Consider the following 23,803-nt stretch of genomic DNA (forward strand, 5'->3'; position numbering starts at 1 on the left):
TCTCATGTCCTCCAGGATCGAAGCCCAAGTCCTCTCTCTCTGGCCCACAAATCACTGCCCTACAGGACCCATTCTCTCTCTGCTTCTCCTCCTTGGGCCTTGGGCTTTCTCTGCTTTTCTCACACATCAGGCTCCATCCTGCCCCAGGGCCTTTGCACAGGCTGTACTTGCAGTGTTTTCTCTCTTATGATTACTACTTCTTCCAAGTATACTCACATATTACTTTGTTGGCCAAGACTTTTTAACCCTGCTATTAAAACATGAACTCACCAGAAATGGCATTCACTGTTCCCTCCTGCCTCCTTGTAACCCATGTCCTAGGCTAGAGGCCCAACTCTAGAAGCTTCATGTGTCCTCTTCCCCATCCCAATATGAAAATTAAAGACACAGCCAGGTGCTGGTGGCTCACAACTGTCACCCCAGCTACTCAGCTGGCTGAGATCTGAGGATCGCAGTTCAAAGTCAGCCTGGGCAGGAAAGTCTGTGAGACTGTTATCTGCAATGAGCCACCAGAAAACCAGAAGTGGTGCTGTGGATCAAGTGGTAGAGCACTAGCATTGATCAAAAGAGCTCAGACACAGCACACCCAAACTCTGAGTTCAAGCCCCATGACCTACAAAAAAATAAATAAAGACACAACAGTGAGCCCACAGTGGTGATTCACACCTATAATATCAGCTACACAGGAGGTAGAGATCAGGAGGCTTGAAGCTTGAGACCAGCCTAGGCAAAAGTGAGACATTCCCCCATCTCAGTCAATAAAAAACCTACGCATGGTGGTGTGTGCTTGCCAACCCAACTTCATGGAAAGGACCAATAGAATGTCCTGGGCCCAAGTATAAATGCTAGACCCTATTTGGGGGAAAAAATGGAAGCCAAGCATTGATTGCTCATGACTGTAAACCTAGCTACTCAGAGGCTAAGATTTGAAGATTGAGGTTTGAAGCCTCAAGAAAGTCTGTGAAACTCTTATCTCCAGTTAACCAGACAAAAGCTGGAAGTGGTGCTATGGCTAAAGTGGTAGAGCACTACCCTTGAGCAAAAAAAATGAGGGGTAGCACCCAAGCCTCAGAACCCACCCCCCCACACACACAATGGTGGGCAGAACTATGAGGTGGACAGGGTAAGGAGGTGGGCAGGGCTCACATGGCAGAGTGCCCCCTAGCCAGCCAGTGTGAAGCCCTGAATACAAACTCTAGTAAAGCCAGAGTGCAGGGGGTTTGGAGACGGTGAAGGGCAGAGAAAGGAGATTCATTGCACGACCTGGACACACAACAGGAAGAGTCAAAGGAAGCACTTGCTCCATATTTCAGGTGCAGACATGAGCTTTAGGTTTAAGAGAGACCTAGGCAGGGAGGAGAGGCATGCATAGTGATGGAACAGCGCAGGCCCACGCGGCATAGTTGATCGTTATCTCAGTTTTGGTTCTGGGAGGGTTTCTGGAGACCCACTTATCACTGTTGTCAATCTAGGGGAGCAGGAAGTTTCCCAAAAGGGGCTTCCTTCCAGATTCCAGAGTGCAGGGGCTGGGAATATGGCCTAGTGGCAAGAGTGCTTGCCTCATATATATGAAGCCCTGGGTTTGATTCCCCAGCACCACATATATATTTTTTTTAAATGGCCAGAAGTGGCGCTGTGGCTCAAGTGGCAGAGTGCTAGCCTTGAGCAAAGAGAAGCCAGGGACAGTGCTCAGGCCCTGAGTCCAAGGCCCAGGACTAGCAAAAAACAAAAACAAAAACAAAAACAGATTCCAGGGTGCGGCTGACCTTTGTAGATGATTGTTGTCATTTAGGGATGGCCTGTCCTGTCGGGCTCTGCTGGGTGGGGGTCAGTTTTGCTCCCTTATCATAAATGTTATGCATAGGTTCTATCCTTCCTAGAACCCAAGGTCATTTTAGGACAGAGATGCTAAGAAAAAGAGACAGATGAAAATGGAGGCTGAGAGGCCCAGTCTTTCTCTTGCTTCAGTTACCCTGTGGGCCCCGAAGAGGTGGAATCAGTGTGTGTGTGTGTATGTGTGTGTGTGTGTGTGTGTGTGTGTGTACTCGCCTGTGTGTGCTGGTCTGGAGGTTTGAACTCAGGCCTTGGAGATGCTCCTTAGGTTCTGTGCACAAGGCTAGTGCTCTGTGACTAGAGCCACAACTCCTCTCCCAGCTTTTTGGTGGTTCTTTGGAGATAACTCTCAAACTATCTTGCCTAGGCTGGCTTTGAACTATGATCCTCAGATCTCAGCTTCATTTTTTAAAAATTTAATTTATTTATTAATTGAACACAAATTTTTTGGACAGGGTGTTGTGCAAAAAGGGTACAGTTACATAGTAGGGGTGTGTGAACATTTCTTGTGATATCTTATGCCCTGTTTTTCTTTCCCTTCTTTAGGTCAGGTAGACATATATACAATATACAATGTATTAAGAACATATACAGTAGCCACGTGGCCGCGCCCAAGAAAATTCGCCTAGGGCTTTAAATGCAATGTCAATATTAGACAATATGTCGACAGTAGTCTTATATGAACGTACATACATAGATTTTGAGCTATTGTATTCCACTGAGAGGTCAATTTTTGACCTTTATGTGTTGAGTAATTGTTTGGTTTTAGTTACATACTGTTGGGTCGCTGCCCCAATCCTGTGGGAAATACTATTTGACAAGCAGTTTTTGGTTTCACAGACTTGGTCTCTACTGTCTCTCCATCTCCCTTTCTTCTTTTCTTTTTTCTTTTTTTTTTTTTTTTTTTTTTGGCCAGTCCTGGGGCTTGGACTCAGGGTCTGAGCACTGTCCCTGGCCTCTTCTTGCTCAAGGCTAGCACTCTGCCACTTGAGCCACAGCGCCACTTCTGGCCATTTTCTGTATATGTGGTGCTGGGGAATTGAACCCAGGGCTTCATGTATACGAGGCAAGCACTCTTGCCACTAGGCCATATCCCCAGACCTCCGTCTCCCTTTCGTAACAGTCATATATCAGGGAGATCATGCCCCTTTGTTTTCTGTGTTCTAGGCTTGCCTCGCTCAACATTATTTGTTCAAGTTCTGACCATTTCCCTGCGAATAACAATATTTCACCATTCCTAATCACTATGTAGTATTCCATTGTGTATAGGTACCATATTTTTTGGATCCATTCGTCTGTGGAGGGGCATCTGGGTTGTTTCCATATTTTGGCTATTGTGAATTGTGCCGCGATAAACATGGAAGTACAAATGTCTTTTTGATATCTTGGGGTTTGCTGTTTAGGATAGATGCCTAGGAGTGGTATGGCTGGGTCATAGGGTAGGTCTATATTGAGCTTTTAGATCTCAGCTTCTTGAATAGCTAGGATTACAGGCATGACCCACCCGTGTCTAGCAGAAATTTCCTTTTTTGCTAGTCCCGGAGCTTGAACTCCCTAACCTTCTTTTGCTCAAGGCTAGCTCACTAACACCTGAGCTAGGATTACAGGCATGAGCCACTGTTGCACACCTTGGAATTTACATTTTTAAGACATATTTTAGTGGTCAAGTGCTTGTCTAGCATGCATGAAGCCCTGGGTTTCATTCTCAGCACCACATGCACAGAAAAAGCTGGAAGTGGTGCTGTGGCTCAGAGTGCTAGCCTTGAGCAAAGGGAAACCAAAGGCAGTGCTCAGGCCCCGAGTTCAAGTCCCAGGACTGGCAAAAATAAGACATATTTTAATGGGGTGGGGAGAAGGTAGGACAAGGTAACGCTCTGTAGTCCATGGGAGCCTGGAACTCACATTCTGCTGGCCGGGATTACAGGCGTGCCTGGCAGGAATTGTTTCAATTGCATGGATTTATGGAGTACAGTGTGATAATTTCATGCGTTCACATAGCTTGTAGAGATCAAACCAGGGCAGCGTTACCCGCTCCTTAAACGTTAAAAAAATTTTTTTGTTAACCTGTTCTGACTGTGGATGTTTATGGGGTGCTGCATAGAGTTTCAACATGTGTACACAATGTGAGCGGATCCCACGACCGCATCTGGAACCTTGCAGCTACTATCAAATGCAGAACAGGTTAAGCGAGCCACAGTCCTCCCCGCGGGATTGACGCTTTTAAAGACCCCCCTGCAGGAAAAACAGAACATTTTTACAGGGCAATTACAGCTCACACGCAACCGCTTTGCCAGCCCCCAGAGGATGCTAGGCGCTTCCGGTCCCCCCCCCCTCTAGCTTAAATACAACGCGAGGCCCCGCCCCACGAAGTCCCCGCCCAGTGACGTCACTCCAGCCCTGCCGTTCATTGGAGCAATTTGGGCATGCGCACTCCTTCCGAACAGCCTGGGACTCCACACGCGACCCGGAAGGCCTTCCAGCCACGCTCCAGAGCCGGCGTGAGGCGCTTCGATGGCGGAGGGAGCGGCGGAGGCCCTAACAGACAGCGGTGGCGACGGCGACTCGGGAGTCAGCGCGTCGGAACGGGGAGTGGCGCCCATTAAAGCTCAGTGAGTCGCCCGAGCAAGGAGGTGGGGGGGGCTTATGTGGTCTCCCCGGCACCCGTAGCGCGGCTCGGGTAGTGCATGCCGGGAAGTGTGGCAGCGGCCCGCACTGCGAAGCTCGCCGTCCGCCCCCTCAGTCCTCGCCGTTCCCCCGTGCGCGGGATGACCCGCGGGCTGCAGCGGAGGCTGTGCACGTTGGCGGCTGTCACACGCACGAGGGATGGTCGCGCGCACGCTGGGGGGAGGGAGCGGTGTGTGAGGCGAGGCGCGTGGTGTATGCTGGGTACCGTAGTCCCCGCGCGGGACAGGACGCGCGCATGCGCACCTTCAGTTGTAGGGACTGTCAGGGCTCTGCGTTTTTAAGCGTTTGCCGCAGGGTGTGCTGGGCTTTGTAGTTTCTCCTGCCCTGTTGTGGGCGGGGCTTGTTAATGTGTTAATCTTGTAGGCTTGCAGTGAGGGAGAAGGAGGGATCCAGGGACAAAATAGAACTTCCCCCTGGCTTTCTGGTGTTCCCAGGCTGAGCGCTGGCCGATTCTAAGCAGAGCCAACCATTCTCAGTCTCCTTTCTCTGGTGCTCTGAAAAGTGTCTCCCTGAGCAAGCCCCTCCAACCTAATCACTCTGCTGACAGATACCGAACCACCAAGGAAGAGTTCCACGGATTTCTGGAAGCCAAAGGGCAGGAGAAGGTCCACCAAGAAAAGGAGGCAGGAGGCCACGAGGATGGCAGTGACCTGGCTGAGCCTGAGGCCAAGAAGATCCGACTGGAGGATGGGCAGGCCGAGTCCACAGCCGAGTCCCAGAAGAGAGCCCGCGGCCAGAACAAGGCCCGGCCCCACGTGAAGCCCACTCAGTACGACAAAGACAGATTCTGCCCAGCCCTCATCCAGGTGAGCGTGGACATGTGGGACAGTGCTGGGCACTGTTGTATTCCGAGAGTGCCTCCATGGATTATTCTCGCTCTCAGAATACAACAGGCACCTGCAGCCTTGGTCTCTGTCTGCACTCAGTCTGTGTGATCACCCTGTTGTACCATAAGTGCAGATGGCCTGTGGTTTGTGGGAGTTCAACCTGTAATAGCTGGACTCGATGGTACAGAAACAAATGGTAAAATGCAGTAGGGTAGTGTGGGTTTTGCTTTGTTCTGTTTTGTTTTTGAGACAGAGTTTCCCTGGGTAACCCAGGCTGGCCTGGAACTTGTGGTCCTCCTGCCTTAGCTTCGCCAGAGCTGGGATTGCAGGCATGCACCACCATACCCAGCTTCGAGGCAAGCACAGTAAGACTTGAACAATGCTTCAGCCCTTTTTGTTTTTTTTTTTAATCTCATATTTTTTTTTACCAAGCCAGCCTGGACCCTAGTCTTCCTATTTACATTCACATATAGCTGGGATGTCAGGCATTTACCGCCATGCCAAGCTTATTGTTTGAGATGGACTTTTGTACATTTGTTACCTTGGCTGCCCTCCAGCCATAGTCCTCCCAGTTTCCATGTGTGAGTAGCTGAGGTTACAAGAATGAGCCTCCACTTTGGGCCTAAATGTTTTGTTTTTGTTGGTCCTAATACTTGAACTCAGGGCCTGGGCACTGTCCATGAGCTGCTTTTTGCTCAAGGCCAGCACTCTACCACTTGAGCCACATTACCACTTTCAGCTTTTTCTGAGTAGTTTATTGGAAATAATAGTATCATGAACTTTCTTGCTTGGGTTGCCTTTGTACTATGATCCTCAGATCTCAGCTTCTGAGTAGCTAGGATTGTAGGCATGAGCCATCAGCTCCTGGCTAAGAATCTAAATTTCTTTTTCCCAGTCCTGGGACCTGAACTCTGGGCCTGGCTGCTATCCCTAAGCTGCTTTTTGCTAAAGGCTAGCAATCTACCACTTGAGCCACAGCGCCACTTCCAGCTTTTTCTCTTTATGTGGTACTGAGGAATGGAACCCAGGGCTTCATGTATGCTAGGCCACCTTCCCAGCCTGCCTAAATGTTTCAAGCTTGCTAGGCTGGTGCTCTGGCACTGAGCCATCCCCTCCCAACCCTTAAATGTACTTTTGACAGATTTATCTCCCTCTTTCAGATTAGGAGACCAGGGAATAGTGAGGTCATTGAGTAGCTCAAAGTCACAGTTGGGAGAGGGGTGTAGAGTTTCCACGTGGCCTCTCATGCCCACCCCTCCCCCCCAGGACCCAGCTGCTCACTGCTCCTATGGTGACCGCTGTCGCTTCCTGCATGACGTGGCCCGCTACCTGGAGACCAAGCCGGCTGACCTGGGTCCCCGCTGCGTGCTCTTTGAGACCTTTGGCCGCTGTCCCTATGGCGTGACCTGCCGCTTCGCTGGTGCGCACCTGGGGCCCGAGGGCCAGAACCTGGTGCGGGAGGAAGGCGTGGCATGCACGGTGTATGCCCAGCGCGTGCGCAATGGCCTGGACAAGGCCCTGCAGCAGCAGCTGCGCAAGCGCAAGGTCAGCTTTGAGCGCGCCGAGCAGGCCTTGCTGCAGCTCAGCCAGGAGCCCGCGCCTGCCCCCGCACCCCCCATCACCTCGGCCCCCAGCGCCCCAGAGAACAACAGCTGCAACGCTCAGCCAGACCCTGCTGGCCTGGGGGCCGGCACCCCACCCAGCAGCCCGGAGCGGACCTGCGGGCCCTTGACTGATGAGGATATCGTCCGGCTGCGGCCCTGTGAGAAGAAGCAGGTATGAGCTCCCCGTGGGGTTTGCCTCCTTAGCTCCCCTGATCCACAAGCGAGGGGCACTGGGACTGGGGTTTTGACACTTAGACGGAAGCTGTCCATGTAGGGGAATGTGACGAGGGGTCAGGTTGGCGCAGAGGTGAGGAGGCATGGACAGGGCGGGGAAGTCTGTGCCATGCTGGGCCTCACACTCTCCTTTTCCCTGGCAGCTGGACATCAGCGGCAAGCTGTACCTGGCCCCACTCACCACGGTAGGACACGGGTGAAGGGCGGGTGGGGGCTGGGCGCTACCTGCCAGCCTGTGGCCCACATGTCCTGTCCCGCCCAGTGTGGGAACCTGCCCTTCCGACGTGTGTGCAAGCGCTTCGGAGCCGATGTGACGTGCGGGGAGATGGCTGTGTGCACCAACCTGCTGCAGGGCCAGATGTCCGAGTGGGCCCTGCTCAAGCGCCATGCATGCGAGGACATCTTCGGGGTGCAGGTCGGTGATCGTCTGAGTGCCGGATGGAGCCTGGGCACCCCGCACCTCATGCTCTGTGCCCTGTGGGCTGTGAGGGTGTGCCTGCAGTCACCGGGCCCCCCTGGTGCCCCCTACAGGTGGAGGGCGCCTTCCCCGACACCATGACCAAATGCGCAGAGCTCCTCAGCCGCACTGTGGATGTGGACTTCGTGGATATCAACGTGGGCTGCCCCATCGACCTCGTATACAAGAAGGTAGTGAGGACTCCACTTCTCCACTCGGGGCGCGCCTCTCCCGCTGATGCATGAGGTTGTTGGGGGCCGGCTGGGGGAGAGGGCAGGAGGCAGCCCGGGGCACACCGTGTTCTGTCTCCCCAGGGTGGAGGCTGCGCACTCATGAACCGCTCGGCCAAGTTCCAGCAGATTGTCCGCGGCATGAACCAGGTAGCCGCGCCATCCTCGTGCCCTCATCCCTCGTCCTCCTCCCGGCCCCACGCCACGCCGGCCCCACACCCACGTGCCCCTGTGTCCTGCAGGTGCTGGACGTGCCACTCACTGTGAAGATCCGCACTGGCATCCAGGAGCGCGTGAGCCTGGCACACTCGCTGCTGCCCGAGATGCGAGACTGGGGCGTCTCATTGGTCACGGTGGGGCTTGGGGTGCGGCCTAGGGGCCCACGGGTGTGGGAGGGGATCCCTGGCCGCCCTTCCTAACAGCATCTCTCCTCCACTGCTCCCCGCCTGTCCCCACCGCCCTCCCCACCCTCCCTCCTGCCTGTCCCCCCTGCCTGTCCCCTCTCAGCTTGTCCCTCCCGGCCCCCTTCTTTCTGTGCCTCTGTCTTTGCTTCCGTCCCCGCTGCACCGCCTCACCCCCAGCTCCACGGCCGCTCGCGGGAGCAGCGCTACACCAAGCTGGCCGACTGGCAGTACATCGAGCAGTGCGCCAAGGTGGCCAGCCCCATGCCCCTGTTCGGTACGTGTCCCCCGAAGCCTCAACCTTGTCCCTCCAGGGGCGCTCTCACAGCTTGGCACACGCCCACTTCCGCCTGCCATTCCTATGACCCCATCTCTGTCCCTTAGGAAATGGTGACATCTTGTCCTACGAGGATGCCAACCGTGCCATGCAGACTGGTGTCGCGGGGGTCATGATCGCCCGGTGAGCTGGGGCCCCCTAAGCTCAGGGCCCCACAGTGGGTGGGTGGTTGGCACCCTGGCTTTGTGGCATCGCCCCAAATGGGACCAAGGCCAAGGATTGTGGGCCCCCTGAGCTCAGGGCCCCACAGTGGGTGGGTGGTTGGCACACCGGCTAGCTGCATGCCACAATGTGGTCTCAACAAACCGCAAACCAAGAGATCTGTGCCTTGAGGGGAAGGGAACCTTTGTCCCCACCTGGGCCTGTCGGCGGGGCACCGTCCCAGCTGACCCCTGTCCCGCAGCGGTGCCCTGCTGAAGCCCTGGCTGTTCACGGAGATCAAGGAGCAGCGGCACTGGGACATCTCGTCGTCCGAGCGCCTGGACATCCTGCGGGACTTCACCCACTACGGCCTGGAGCACTGGGGCTCTGACACGCAGGGCGTGGAGAAGACGCGCCGCTTCCTGCTGGAGTGGCTGTCCTTTCTGTGCAGGTGGGGTGCGGGCCCGGCTGTGGGCGGCGGGGTGGACCTGGGTCACGGCAGCCTCACACAGTCCCACGCAGGTACGTGCCTGTGGGCCTGTTGGAGCGGCTCCCCCAGAAGATCAATGAGCGCCCACCCTACTACATGGGCCGTGACTACCTGGAGACCCTCATGGCTAGCCAGCAGGCGGCCGACTGGATTCGCATCAGGTATGGCCGGCGGCAGGGGATGGGTCGTGACAGGGCGGGCCAGGATGGGACATAGAGTCCTAGCCTGGCCCCCTGGTGCTCTCTCCCACAGCGAGATGCTGCTGGGCCCCGTGCCGCCCAACTTCGTCTTCCTGCCGAAGCACAAGGCCAATGCCTACAAATAGCTGCCCACACCTCCAGGACAGGATGGACGCAGAAGACAATAAAATTTATTCTTTTAATTCCTCCCTTTCTTGTGGTTTTCTGGAGCCAGGGTCTTGCAGTGTGGCCTTGAACTCCTGCCCCCCCCCCAGTCCTTCAGGAGTGCCTGTGGCCTGCCAGTCACCCCCTCCCTGTCACCAGGAAAACCCCCAGGCAGCAGGGACTGGGATGGGAGGACTGTGGCACTCAGCCACCTCCCTGGAGGTGGTGGCCAGGGCGCTGTTGGGACCCCATTCCCGGCCTGGGCAGATTGTCTGCCCGGGCATCACGGAGGAGAGGCCCCCTTGGCCTTCTGCCCACCCCCACCCCGGAACCCCACGAGTGGCTGGCCCAGCTCTGGAACCCGCCGCCCAGAGCAACGGGGCAAACAGAACCCAGCAGGACTCTGCCTGTTCTCTAGACAGGCTGTCTCTGCTCACCCCTGCTGCCCCCCCTGGTCTGTGGGGCCAGTGCTGCCCCCCATGCAGCACCCCAAACCCTTCTACCCTCCCTCCACCCCCCAGGAAGGTGTCAGCCCCCGGGCCCTGAGCAGCTCGGAGGCGCTGGGGGTCCAGCCTGAGCCGCTGCCGGCTGTGGGTAGGAAGGGGTGACAAATGGGGGCCCCCTGTGGCATGGCCTCAGAGGCTCGGCACCCCACCTTCTGGCTCCTTTGTCCGCAGCTGCTTCCAACCTGCCGTGTCAGCCCCCGAACCCAGAGAAGGACGTGTTCCCAGGCCCCCCAGCAGGTATGGCACCCCCATCCTGTCCTGTCTGGGGGTCCCAGGGCTGGTCCCCATGAGCAAAGCCCAGCGCTGCCCTCCCCCAAGTGCCCTGTAGAGACTCAGCCTGTCACAGCCCAAATGCACCCCAAAGACATGGACTGGCTCCAGAGGGGCCATCAGAACCCAGGTGTGGGGGCCCGGCTGCCAAGCCATGGGTTGCTGGGGATGTGGGGGACTCAGCTGGCCTCCCGCCGCACCCCCAGGCTTCCAGATGGCGCCCTGCGGCTGTTTCTTCGACCCCCGCATCTACCGAATAGAGTGGGCCACCCCCGACTTTGGCCAAGCACCCCTGTACCGGCTGGCAGTGGCTGGGGGCCCCGCCATGCCCAATGGCTACCTGCTGGAGCCCCAATCTTACCTCAAGACGCCAGGCCCACCCCCACCGGACCCCCACTACCAGCCGGGGCCCGGGGGGCTGCAGTACATCCTGCCCTACTTCCCCCACGAGGGGCCCGGGGCCCTGGGCTTCGTGGGGGATGGAGGGACCCCTGGCTTTGTGGAGCTCCTCAAGGAGGGCCTGGCACCGCTGCCACCCCCCAAGGAGGGGAAGCCAGGACCTCCACCCCACGCCCTGCCCGCCGACGGGGCGCCCACACCCTATAGGGCCCCCAAGGCCGCCGGCCACACGTCAGGGTCCCCGGCAGCCCCGTGGCCCCCGGAGCCCGAGGCCTCCGCGGCCGCGCCCGCCAAAGATCCCGCGGGCGAGAGCCTGGCCGGGCCGGGAGCGCGGTGCCCGGCGCCCAGCGAGCCCCGGGGCACGCACGAGGAGGCGGCGGCGCTGGGAGCCGGCGAGGCCGCGGCCCCCGAGGCGGCCCAGGGCGCGGCGCTGCCCGACAAGGTGCTGCTCGAGGACGCCATGAGGCTGTTCGACTGCCTGCCGGGGCGCGCGGAGCCCGGCGCCGGGGTGCGCGCGGGACCCGCAGCACCTGCGCCCGCCGCACCCCCGCCCTCCGCACCGGGGCCCGCGGCGCCCGGCGGCGGCGGCGGCGGCGACGATTCGAGCAGCGACATCCGCTCGCTGCACCTGCCCGACGAGCTGCTGTCCTTCGACTACAGCGTGCCCGAGATCCTGGACGCCGTGTCCCACGTCGACTACTTCTTCAACTTCAAGGCGCTGGACGAGGAGCCTGCGCCCCCCGCCCCGGCCCCGGCCCCAGCCCCACGGGCGCCGGCCAAGAAGAAGGCCGCCTCCACCTCCAAGAAGGGCAAGGTGGGCGGCAAGAGCAAGCAGGCCGGGGCCGCGGCCAGCGCCGCCCCTCGAGGCCCGGGCAGACCCCGCGAGCTGTCCCCGCATTAAACCGCATTTGCGTTCCACCCGTATCCCTTTCGCTGCCATGTAGGGATGGTGCCGTGGGGGCGGGGGGGTGCCCGTCCCTGTGCTCCCGGACCCCAGTCACAGTCCACCGCGCCCGCCTGGACTCCTGCAGGGAGAGGACGAGTACCCCTCCCCTGATGGTGTGAATCGAAGGGGCACAGAGAGAGATGGAAACGCCTGAGGACACACAGCACACAGGCAGGCCCAGGAGCTCTGCCTCTCCCCTCCTCCCAACCTGCCTCTCCAGGAAGCCACACCTGTCACTTCTGCCTCTGTAGGAATTTGGGGTGTCTGGGGGCCCTGCTTCGAGAGCATCACAGATAACCCCACACTTGCTGGGCGCCTGTGGCTCACGCCTGTCATCCTACCTACTCATGAGGCTGAGTTCTAAGGATTGCAGGTCAAAGTCAGCCCGGCAAGAAGGTGTGTAAGGGGGCTGAGGATTTGGCCTAGTGGCGAGAGAGCTTGCCTCGTATACATGAGGCCCTGGGTTCGATTCCCCAGTACCACATATACAGAAAATGGCCAGAAGTAGCGCTGTGGCTCAAGTGGTAGAGTGCTAGCCTTGAGCAAGAAGAAGCCAGGGACAGTGCTCAGGCCCTGAGTCCAAGGCCCAGGACTGGCAAAAAAAAAAAAAAAAAAGAAGGTGTGTAAGGCTCTTATCACCTCCAGAAAACCGGAAGTGGCTTAAGTAGAGAGTACCAGCCTCGAGCCAAAAGCTCAAGGGCAGCACCCAGGCCCTGAGTTCAAGCCCCAGGACCAGCAGAACAACAAAACAGAAAACAGGTGCTTCCTAAAGATCACACACAGCGTCCCCACTTTGTTCCTTCAGCATTTATTTTGAGTCAGGGTCCTGGCCAAGTTCTGGGGGTTCAGGCTGGCTGCTTGCTTGCCCAGAGGTCTGCTTGCCCCACACCCTGCGCAGCAAGTGCCCCAACCAGGAGCAGGTGCAGAGTGACACACACAGGGCGCCCAGCCACCTCCAGAAGCTTAGGAACTGGAGGCCGGTCTCTGTGTGCAGCAACTTGGGGATGGCATAGGCCAGCCAGAGCACAAGCAGCGTGCTGCTCACCAGCAGGAAGATGGTGAGCTCGGGCAGCACCGTTGGCAGCGGGTAGGCACCATACACATAGATGCTGAACGTGGTGTCCAGATGGCAGTAGCTGCCAGAGGCAGGAGGGGGGAGGCAGAAACCAGGTCAGGAGCCAGTGGCTCATGCCCCATGCCCGTCATCCCAGCTACTTCAAAGGCTGAGATCTGAAGATCCCGGTTCGAAGCCAGCCCAGGAAGTAAAGTCTGTGGGACACTTATCGCCAATGAACCACCAGAAAGCCAGAAATGGAGCTGTGGCTCAACTAGTAGAGTGCTACCTAGCCTTGGGTGAAAAAGCTCAGGGACAACACCCAGGCCCACACGAGTTCAAGTCACAAAAAATAAAAGTCACCAAGAACTTCCACATCCCTTCAAGGTAGCCAGGGCTGGGGATCTTCACTCAGGTTGGGCCCGAGGGTTCAGGAGGAGGCCTGTGCGTGTGCGTGCGTGCGTGCGTGCAGGAGGAGGCGGTGCTGGGGTGGGGTGTCCAGGTAGGGACACAGGGCTCACCTGTAGTAGGGGTCCACGATGGACAGGTAGAAGATGTAGATGCCATTGCGTTGGTCGAAAATGATCTCGTTCTCGGTGGGGCCGCCCAGGATCTGATAGGGCACGTCAGGCCACAGCAGAGGGGCGTCCTCATTGGGCTCCCAGCAGCTGACATAGTTCTAGGGGGTGGAATGAAGCTGGGCCTGGCCCTGCCCCAGTCCCCGCCCACTCCACAGCCCCGGGCCCGCCTACTCCACAGACCCCCTACACCACAGTCCCAGGCCCGCCCACTCCACAGCCCCAGCCCCACCCATACCACAGCCCCGGCCCCACCCACACCACAGCCCTGGCCCTGCCCACTCAACAGCCCCAGGCCCCGCCCACTCCACGGCCCCTCCCATACCACAGCCCTGGCCCTGCCCACGCCACAGCCCTAGCCCAACCTACACCACAGCCCCGGCCCCACTCACTCCACAGCCCGGTGATGGGCCCTGGGCTGGTGGGTTTGGGCCGGCCCCTGGTCTCCCACCCCCCCACCCCCCAGGGGGACCATGGTGGCTGCCCAGCCCCCATCAGCAGGCCCCTTGGCAGGTTTGCTCCGGATTGTCAGATCCGCCCACCTCCCATGCTTGGCATTGAACCCTGCTCTCCCCCAAGGTCCCCAGAGCAGGCCCGAGGGGCTCTGCGCTCACTTCTGTGTAGGAGCTGAGGTGGAAATGAGGCCCTCACAGAGGGAGCCCATCCAGTGTGGTTGGTGTTTGTGTAAAACGCCAAGATGAGCCCAGGGCCAGTGCTCACGCCTGACATCCCAGCTACTCAGGAGACTGTTACCTGAGGATCACGGTTCAAGCCCACCTAGGCAGGAAAGTCCATGAGACTCTTTTCTCCAATAAACTACCCAAAAAGAAGCAGAAGTGGTGTTGTGGCTCAAGTGGTAGAGCGCTAGCCTTGAGCAAGAGAAGCTCAGGGGGTCTGGGAACATGGTGTAGTGGCAAGAGTGCTTGACTTGTATACATGAGGCCCTGGGTTCAATTCCGCAGCACCACATATATAGAAAATGGCCAAAAGTGGCGCTGTGGCTCAAGTGGTAGAGTGCTAGCCTCGAGCAAAAAGAAGCCAGGGACAGTGCTCAGGCCTTGAGTCCAAGCCCCAGTACTGGCAGAATAAAAGAAGCTCAGTGACAAGTGTTCAGGCCCAGACAGAGTTCAAGCCCCACAACTGACACACACACACACACACACACAAAAGAGCCAAGATGCCAGCCCCTTGTGGGGCTTGAGGCTGCCACTCTGGCTACTTGGGAGGTGGAGTTGTGGCAGGGGGAGTAGGGGGGAAGGGGATAAAAGTTCAAGACCAGCCTGGGCAGAAATATTCTAGAGACTCTCTCAGTTGCTGCCTGTCATCCCAGCTCAGGGGAATGGCTGAAGTGGTAGATCTATCTTCCTGCCTCGTCAGCACGAAGCCGTGAGTTCAAAACCCCAGTGGCTCACACCTGTCATCCTAGCTATTCAGGAGGCTGAGATCTGGGGATTATAGTTCAAAGTCAGCAGGGGCAGGAAAGTCCACGAGACTCTTATCTCCAATTAACTAATCAGCAAAAAGCTGGAAGTGGAGCTGTGGCACAAGTGGTGCCAGCTTTGAAAGAGACAAAAAAAAAAAAAGCTCAGGGACAGGACCCAAGATCTCCCCCCTGCAATGGGGGCCCCCCAGGTGTTATCCCCTGAGCCCTGCAGCCTCTTGTGGCGCTGGACACTGCCCCCCGGCCCCTCACCTCTCGGTTCCAGCTGGTGGAGCCCTGCTTGACGGTGGTCCAGTTCTGTGGCTGCGCGCGGCAGAGCGCGGTGCCCGCCGTCAGTGAGTAGGAATAGGTGAAGAGCCCGTTCACCTCCAGCAGCACATACTCCGCCTTCACCTCCTCCTGTAGCTGCTCCCCCTGCCACCTGCCGAGCAGTGAGGCGGCCGGCCGTGGGGGCTGCGCCAGCAGGTACCACCCCGCTTCCCAAGAGGGGGAGCCACCCAGGGACCACCCGGTGTGATGGGACACCCCCCCCCCAATGTGTGAGGACAATAAAACACTCAGCGGCGGCCCATGGGTGTGGTGGAGGAAACTGCCCTTAGAAGCCAGCCTGGGCAAACAGTTACAAAGACTCAATCTCAACCAATAAGCTGGGGATGGTGGCCTGTGCCTGTATCTCGGCTACTCAGGAGGCATAGGTAGGAGAATGGTGGAAGGAGGCCGGCCTCAAGCAACAAACCTGAGACTCAGGCTGGGAATGTGGTTCAGTGGTAGAGTGCTTGCCTAGCATGCATGAAGCCCTGGGTTCCATTCCTCAGCGCCACATACACAGAAAAAAAGCGGGAATTGGCGCTGTGGCTCATGAGGTAGAGTGCTAGCCTTGAGCAAAAAGAAGCTCAGGGACAGCATTCAGGCCTACCTGAAAAATAACTAACACCAAAGCAAAACAAAAACCCTAGAGGTGCTGTTCAAGTGGTAGAGGGCTCTGACTTCAAAGCCCTGACGCTGCCAAGGAGGGGGAGAGAGGAGACAGAGGAGAGAGAAAACAGACAGGCTGGACTGCAGTGTATATCTTGGTTTGGTGTGGCTGGTCATGGGGTTTGAACTCGGGGGGCCGGGTGCTGTCCCTGAGCTCTACCGGAAGTGGAGCTGTGGCTCAAAGTGTTGGAGCGCTAGCCACGGCTCACACCACCCCTGTGTGCCTGGGATTCCATGGTCTCCCCCTCGTCCTGCTGCATGGGGATTGCAGGGGGGCGCACGCATGGGTGCTGTGTGTGCATGTGCAGGTGTGCGTGTAGTACATGTGTCGGGCGGTGGGGGGAAGGGTGCTGTGCTGCTGGAGGACAAGCCAGCTTCCTGAGGCTGGGGTGTCTCGTGTCTGCACTTCCTCTCACAGCCAAGCCCACCTGACACACTCCTGTTTGCCGGCCTCCTCCCTACACACAGGTACCACACACCTGGTGGTGTGGGGCTGGGGAGAATCAGTCCCCTAAATCCCGATGTCATAGCTCTAAGCATCTATGTGACTGTATTTGGGGACCGGGCACTGAAATGTCCTAAAGGAGAAACAGGATCAGAAAGGCACCCCAACCTCGCAGGACTGGCCCCCGGTGTCCATCTGAGCTGAGAGAGATGCCCAGGGGGCCGGGCATAGGAAACTGGGCAAAACCAGCCCTGCCCACATGGAGGCCTTGGGGGAAGCCATGGGGGGAAATGGGGGAGTGGGAGGGGGTGGGGGGGCAGGGCCACATCCTGAGGGGGGCTCACAGTTCCACCACGGGCTTCCACGGGGCATTGAAGTAGACGAGACGGGGGCAGCCTAGCTCCTTGTACGGGTAGGTCACGAACAGGTCGTTGGTGGCCTTGTGACCCAGGAAGTTGGGGTCATAGGACTCCCTTGGGAAGACAGAGCAGGGATGGAGGTGGGAGGGGTGCCCCGGCTCCAGTGCCCCCTTGGTGGGGGGAGCCGGGTCTGCTGGGTGACTTGTGAGACCAGCTGGCTGGGCAATGGTGTCTGGGCATTTGCTCCAGTGTGATTTGGCTGTTTCTGTGAAGTGTTTTATTTTATAATTATTATGATTTCTTTTTGTCAGTCCTGAGGCTTGAACTCAGTGCCTGGGCACTGTCTCTGAGCCTCTTTGTGTTCAAGGCTAGCACTCTACCACTTGAGCCACAGTGCCAATCAGCTTTTTCTGAGATGTTTATTGGCTATAGGAGTCTTATGGAGGGCTGGGAATGTGGCTTAGTGGTAGAGTGCATGCCTAGCACGAATGAAGCCCTGGGATCGATTCCTCAGCACCACATACACAGAAAAAGCCAGAAGTGGTGCTGTTTTATTTGATGGTTAATTGGAGTTGAAAGTCCCACAGACTTTCTTGCCTGGGCTGGCTTTGAACTGGGATCTTCAGATCTCAGACTCCTGAGTCTGCAGGCGTGGGCCACCAGCGCCGGGCTCTTTTATTTTCACAACCACCCTCCTGAGGCGCCTTCCTCAAGACCAGCCGTGGCACGCAGCCGTGGCATGACAGGGTTCTGCAGGGAGGCGGCGTGTGGTGCGTGTCTTGTGACGGTCCACACACACCCAGGGACACGCACCGATGTGCCGGGCCTGTGGCTGGACACCTGCATGCCACCATGTCCGAGGGACCCGAGCCACCCGGAGTTTTGCTGTGTGTGTGATGGGAGATCCGGGAACCATGAACTCTAGAATCCATTTCCCTGGGGCACTAAGGGATGACTACAAGTGTAAGGACAGACAGAAGGGTGGACAGACAGGCGTGGGAATGGCTTCAATCCACCCCACAGGCCTGGCAGAGCCCAGGGTGCCTGGGGAGGGAGGGGGCAGACTGGTGTTTGCTCTATTCAGGCCAGCAACTGATGGGACAAAGCCCACCCACAAAATGGCTGGAAACTGGCTTAACTCAGAGTCCATGGACTTCATAGTTACTCTCATTCAAACAAACAATCACAAAACACTTACAAGGCTGAGGGTGCGGCCCAAGTGGTAGAGTCTGTGCCTAGCAGAGGTGAGGTCCTGAGTTCAAACCCCAGCACCACACACCTACACACACATATAGCCAGGCACTGGTGGCTCACGCCTGTCATCCCAACTACTCTGGAGGCTGAGATCTGAGGATTTCAGCTTGAAGCCAGCCTGGGCAGGAAAGTCTGTGAGACTATCTCAAACTAATCACCAAAAAAAAGGCAGAAGAGCAGCTATGGCCTCAGTGGTAAAGCAGTAGCTTTGAGTGAAAAAGGCCAGGGATAGCGCCCAGGCCATGCGTTCAAGGCCAGGACACACACACACACACACACACACACACACACACACACTCACTGAAGGGAAGGCAGCTGGGCACTGTGCTCACACCTGCCATCTCAGCACTTGGAAGGCGAGGCTGGAGGTTGGCCCGTGCCAGGCCGGCCCTCACTACCCAGTGGACCCCCATCTCAATATGCAAAACCAAAAAGGAGCCAAGGGCCCCTCTCAGGCAGGACTGTGGGCAGGACTGGAGTCTGGACATCAGGTCTCTGCCTCCATTCAGGCCTCAGCCAGGAGACGTGGGAGCTGGGAGCCCGCCGTGCTGCACACACTGCGCACACCCAGCGCACACCTTGCACACCCCGCACGCGCTGAGCACGCACGGCCGGCGTCAGCAGCTGCAGTAGCAGCAGGCTGCAAGGCCAGTGCAGTCCCTCCCCCAGGTAAGGCATCCAGTGGGTGGCCGGGCTGGTGCGGGCTCCCCAGTGCTGCTCATCCCAGGCTGGCCTGGAACTTCAGGTCTTCCTGCCTCCACCTCCCAGGGGCTGGGACGGCAGGCAGGCGCCTCAGAGCCCATCCCTGCCTCTCCTCCCTCAAGGCAGATGCTCTGGGTGCCTTCCTACCCCTCACATCCTCCTTCGGGGAAAGTGCTGTCCTGGGCTGGGGCGGAGGCCTGGGGGAAGGGGTCTTGGGGGAGGGAGCCCTGGGGGAGGGGTCTGGAGAGGGCCCTGGCGGTCGGTCGCTGGCTCACTTTTCGATCACGTAGGTGTAGTTCCTCTGCAGTTCTACTGCGTCTAGGATGCCCTTGGAGCAGGCAGAGACTTTGCTGAAAGAAAGAAGAGCAGCCTGGCCACACGAATGGAGTGGAGGGTGATGGGGACCCCAGCCCTCCCGGCTGCTCTGAGAGGGGAGGGGGTTGAGAAGGAAAGGGGAAGGGGGAGGGGATGGGGGAGGGGAAGGGAGTTGAGGCTCCACACATGGCCAGTACAGGATTCCCAGTCTTCCTATTTTCTTGTGCCAGTACTGGGCTTGAACACAGGCCCTCACACTCTCATGTAGCTTTGTTGCTTAAGGCTGGTGCTCAACCACTGGAGCTATACCTCCACTTCTGGGTTTTGTTTTGGTTTGGGGGGGGGATGGGGTTGGTTGTAGGGTTTGAATTTGGGACCTAGGCACTGTCCCTGAGCTCCTCAGCTCAAGGCTAGAGCTCTACCACTTGAGCCACAGCGCCACTTCCGGTTCTCTGCCGGTTCATTGGAGATGAGAGTCATTTCACAGACTTTCCTGCTGGGCTGGCTTTGAACTGTGGTCCTCAGATCTGAGCCTCTTGAGTAATCCTAGCATTACACGCGTGAGCCACGGGGCGCCTGGCTTGAATACAGTTTTCATTGTAGATTAGTTCTGTACTTGCAGCAGGCCTGGCTTCCTGCACTGATAACACCTCCATTAATCCATTAATTGGACACTTTTGTTACCAGTGAAGAACCCATGTTGATAATTGCTTTTTTTCTGTTTCTGATACAGGGTTTTGGTGCGTGGCCCAAGCTGGCTTTCCTCATCCTCAGCCTCCCCCTCCGCGCCGGGGGGACCCGTGCCAAGCGCCCGGGTGGCAGCTGCTACATTGTGCTTCCTTTGCATCATTTTTGCGAGGCTGACTGCTCCAGCCCCCCCTTCCCTGCCCCGAGGGCTTCCCAGGTGACAGTGGGAGGTGCCCTCTCCTGGCAGGCCCCGGTAAAGCATCACAGCAGCCAAAGCTTTGGGGGTGTCGGGGAGCCCTGATTTGAGAAGGCTGGAATCCTCCAGTAAAGTATCCTCAGCTTGGCGGGGGAAACTGAGTCAGGGTTTCCTGGTGTGCACAATGTCCATCAGGAGGAAGTGCCCCCCCCCACCACACACACCGTATGCTGGGGCCTGTGATTGCAGAGGCTAGGTTCACAATATGGAAAACGTTCCCACTCGTAAATGACAGGGTGGGTGTGGTGTGTCCTGGGGTCCGTCCTCTATGGGGCTGGGGTGACTGAGTTCACCCTCTCCCCCCATCCTGCTCCTCCCTCAGACTCAGGAGTCCATCCCACACCCACCACCCTTGTTGCATTGTTTTAATTCTCTGTTGGGTTCTCAGGCTCCACTTTCTGGAAGCAGCAGGTGGGAAACTGAGGCAGCCCTGGCCGCCCTCATTATCTACATTTTCCAGGTGCTCGGGTGAGCCCAGGACCTCCAGCAAACTGGGCAGGCAAGCACTCGCCACCCAGCCCTGCGCACTGACTGTTTAAGGGGTTACCGGGCAGACGTGGGACCCCTGGAATAAGAATCTTAACGTCGCCCGTCCGGCACTCGTCCCCAGCGGCAAGCTGTTCCCACCACTCACTTCTGCACCACGATCTTTTTCCTCAGATCACAGCCTATGGAGATGAGCGTCGACTGCAGACAGACAGACAGACAATCAGTGTGGCCCCACAACACAGCCACAGGGGCACCCACAAAAGATGCGCTCCCCGAGGCCTGGCGTGGCCACAGTGCTGCACAGTGGGGCCTGCACAGGTGGGGTTCTAGGAGCCCTTAACCCCGCCCCGGCATGCATGCAACCAGCACCTTCTGGCGGGGGAGGAGGGAAGCCCACAAGAGCCTAGTTCCAACTCTCATGGACCAAGGAAGGAGGGGGCAGGTGGGCAGCGTGGAGGGAGGAAAAGAGAGGGACACAAACAGAGTCGGGGGGGGGGGGGCAGAGGGAGACTCTTGGGGATATGGAAATGTGCCTGGCAGCCGCAGGCCCTGCCTTTGGCAAACCAGGGTGTGTGGCCCCATTAGAGCAGTCTACAGGCGTGGAAGGCCTTAGCACAAAGGGACTCTGGGAGCCAAGTGGTGGCTCCCACCTGCAAGCCCATCTACTCAGGAGGCTGAGATCTGAGGATCGCGGTTTGAAGCCACTGTGGGCCGGGAAGTCCTTGATTCTCTTATCGCCAATGAACCACTAAAAACACAGAAGTAGAGCTGTGTCTTAGGGGTAGAGTGCCAGCCCTGAGTGAAATAGCTGAGGGAACAGAGCCCAGATCCTGAGTTCAAGCCTCAGACCACTAAAAAAGAAAAAGAAAAAAAAAAAAAAAAGGACCCTGGGAATCTGAAACAATTTTTTTTTTTTTTGGCAGTCATGGAGCTTGAATTCAGGATCTGGGTGCTGTCCCTGAGCTTTTTTGCTCAAAGCTAGCACTCTACCACTTGAACCCAATGCCACTTCAGGTTTTCTGGCGGTTAATTGGAGTCTCACAGACTTTCCTGCCCAGTCTGGTTTTGAACTGTGATCCTCAAATCTCACACTCCTGAGCAGCTAGGATGACAGGCGTGAGCTGTCAGCACCCATCTGGAACAATTTTATTTATTTTGGATCAATTTTATAATAAGACAAACAACTATCTATTGTTGAGCAGAATGCAAGATTCATACTCAATTTGAAAATTCATGATGAAGTCTACATCAAATTGACCTGCTAAAATTCAAGTATGATAAAACATAAGCAAGGTAGGTTTAGCACTTAAGCTATTTCTGTCTCTCAGTCCTGGGGCTTGAACTCAAGGCCTGAGCACTATCCCTGAGCTTCTTTTGCTCAAGGCTAGCACTCTACCACTTGAGCCACAGCGCCACTTCTGGCTTTTTCTGTTTATGTGGTACTAAGGAATCGAACCCAGAGCCTCATGCATGGTAGGCAAGCACTCTACCACTAAGTCCACTTTAGTGATTTCAAATGAGTAGTCTTGTGGCATGAGCACTCCCCCTCTCCCCGGGTCCGTGTGGTCATTCCTACTACCCACTTCCAAAACTTTCCATCTTCCCTGAATGAAACAACTCCCTCCCCCTCCCCCTCCCCTCCCCCCCTCCTCCTCTCCTGATGTCTGTGGATCTGGACATTTGCTATGAGTAATGTCACACATTGCATGTCTGCTCTGTCACCAAGCACAATATTGTTGTCTGTCCGTGGTGTGTGTGTGTGTGTGTGTGTGTGTGTGTGTGTGTGTGTATGTGTGTGTGCGTGCCTTGATACTTTTTTATGGCTGAATACTATTCCACTGTGTGTACGTATGCTCCCGTCCGTGCACGCTGGCCTTCTTTCCACCCTCCAGCCACCGTGCATGGTGAGCCGTGAGTATGCGTGTTCCCGTGCCTGCTTTCCTCTCTTTGGAGCACTGGGCAGTGCGGCTGACTGAGCCTGCCTGCAGAGCTCTGGGGGTGACCAGTAAGGAACAGTGCCTCCTGGTGGATGGCCAGGCACAAGAGCCAGCCAGCTCTTGGGGAATCAAGATGGCAGGCCAGGACACCATCACTTCTATGTAGATCTTGAAGCAAGGCCCAGCCAGCCCTTGGGACCCATTGCTCCACTGCAGAACGTGGTGAGAGGAGGCCTGGGACCTACCAGTGGCTTCATGTCCACACAGGAAATGTCCTTGTTGGCCATGTCCACGGTTAAGGTAGATAGGGTGGGCCGCTTGATGCTGCAAGACAGCGTGAGTCTGTATTAGGAGAGAGCACTGTGCAATGAGACCTAGTAACCTCCATACATCACCCAATCTATCCTCCATCCACCATCCATCCAACATCCATCCACCATCCATCCGTCATCCACCCACCCATCCATCCACCCACTATCCACCCACCCATCACTCATTCATCATCTACCATCCATCCATCATCCACCCACCCATCCATCCATCCTTCCACCCATCATCCATTCATCATCTACCATCCATCCATCCATCATCCATCCACCCATCCATCCACTTGTCCATCATCCATCCATCCACCCATCTATCCATCCACCCATCCATTTATTCATCATCCATCCATCCATGACAAGTATATTTCTTCTCTTTTTACTCTTTTTTTTAAATTCTGGTCCTGGGGCTTGAACTTAGGACCTGAGCACTGTCCCTGAACCTCTTTGTGCTCAAGGCTAGCTCTGCCACTTGATATACAGTGCCACTTGCAGCTTTTTCGAGTAGTTTATTGGAGGTAAGAGTCTCACAGGGACTTTTCTGCCTATGCTGGCTTTGGACAGTGATTCTCAGATCCCAGCCTCCTGAGTAGCTGGGATTACAGGCATGAGCCACTGATGCCTAGCTCTTCTTCTTCTTCTTCTTCTTCTTCTTCTTCTTCTTCTTCTTCTTCTTCTTCTTCTTCTTCTTCTTCTTCTCTCTGTTGTTAGTCATGGGGCTTGAGCTCAGGGCCTGGGTGCTGTCCCTGAGTTCTTTTGCTCAAGGCTAGCACTCTACCACTTTGAGCCATAGTGCCACTCCTAGTTTCCTGGTAGTTATATGGAGATAAGATTCTTTTTTTTTTTTTTTTTTTGGCCAGTCCTGGGCCTTGGACTCAGGGCCTAAGCACTGTCCCTGGCTTCCTTTTTGCTCAAGGCTAGCACTCTGCCACTTGAGCCACAGCGCCACTTCTGGCCATTTTCTGTATATGTGGTGCTGGGGAATCGAACCCAGGGCCTCATGTATATGAGGCAGGCACTCTTGCCACTAGGCCATATCCCCAGCCCGAGATAAGATTATTGTGGAATCTCCTGCCTGGGCTGGCTTTGAACTGTGATCCTCAGATCTCAACCTCCTGAGTACCTGGAATTACAGGTGTGAGCAACCCCCCCCCCCCCCAACTTGGCCTCTGTTTTATTGTCAGGCTGCAGGATTTTGGTTTTTTTTGCTTGTTTTGCCAGTCCTGGGGCTTGGATTCAGGGCCTGAGCACTGTCCCTGGCTTCACTCTACTTCTTGAGCCACA

General features: G+C 56.8%; 3 protein-coding genes across 3 annotated transcripts in view; 2 read left to right on the top strand and 1 right to left on the bottom strand.

The window, feature by feature from the left end:
* Positions 1-4,277: 4,277 nt before the first annotated feature.
* Positions 4,278-9,621, top strand: Dus3l (dihydrouridine synthase 3 like). Its single transcript, XM_048341896.1, has 13 exons — positions 4,278-4,442; positions 5,066-5,324; positions 6,612-7,121; positions 7,327-7,368; positions 7,446-7,598; positions 7,715-7,831; positions 7,955-8,020; positions 8,113-8,223; positions 8,452-8,548; positions 8,656-8,731; positions 9,012-9,200; positions 9,272-9,400; positions 9,492-9,621. Exons 1-13 carry the CDS (start codon positions 4,345-4,347, stop codon positions 9,562-9,564), a joined length of 1,920 nt encoding a protein of 639 aa, XP_048197853.1. The 5' UTR covers positions 4,278-4,344; the 3' UTR covers positions 9,565-9,621.
* Positions 9,622-9,915: 294 nt separating this feature from the next.
* Prr22 (proline rich 22) lies at positions 9,916-11,659 on the top strand. Its single transcript, XM_048340629.1, has 3 exons — positions 9,916-10,177; positions 10,261-10,326; positions 10,566-11,659. The coding sequence occupies exons 1-3, from the start codon at positions 10,063-10,065 to the stop codon at positions 11,657-11,659; spliced, it is 1,275 nt and encodes a 424-aa protein (XP_048196586.1). The 5' UTR covers positions 9,916-10,062.
* Positions 11,660-12,512: 853 nt separating this feature from the next.
* Positions 12,513-23,803, bottom strand: part of Catsperd (cation channel sperm associated auxiliary subunit delta) — a 34,967-nt gene continuing 23,676 nt past the window's right edge. Inside the window, exons 17-23 of the mRNA XM_048340630.1 lie at positions 22,442-22,520; positions 20,405-20,457; positions 18,788-18,862; positions 16,542-16,670; positions 15,030-15,198; positions 13,280-13,437; positions 12,513-12,840 (exon numbers count right to left, since the gene is read on the bottom strand). Coding sequence (XP_048196587.1) covers positions 12,513-12,840; positions 13,280-13,437; positions 15,030-15,198; positions 16,542-16,670; positions 18,788-18,862; positions 20,405-20,457; positions 22,442-22,520 — 991 coding nt within the window. The remainder of the gene's footprint in view (positions 12,841-13,279; positions 13,438-15,029; positions 15,199-16,541; positions 16,671-18,787; positions 18,863-20,404; positions 20,458-22,441; positions 22,521-23,803) is intronic.

The sequence above is a fragment of the Perognathus longimembris genome, chromosome 3 (assembly GCF_023159225.1).
Source record: "Perognathus longimembris pacificus isolate PPM17 chromosome 3, ASM2315922v1, whole genome shotgun sequence".
Taxonomy (NCBI): Eukaryota; Metazoa; Chordata; class Mammalia; order Rodentia; family Heteromyidae; genus Perognathus; species Perognathus longimembris.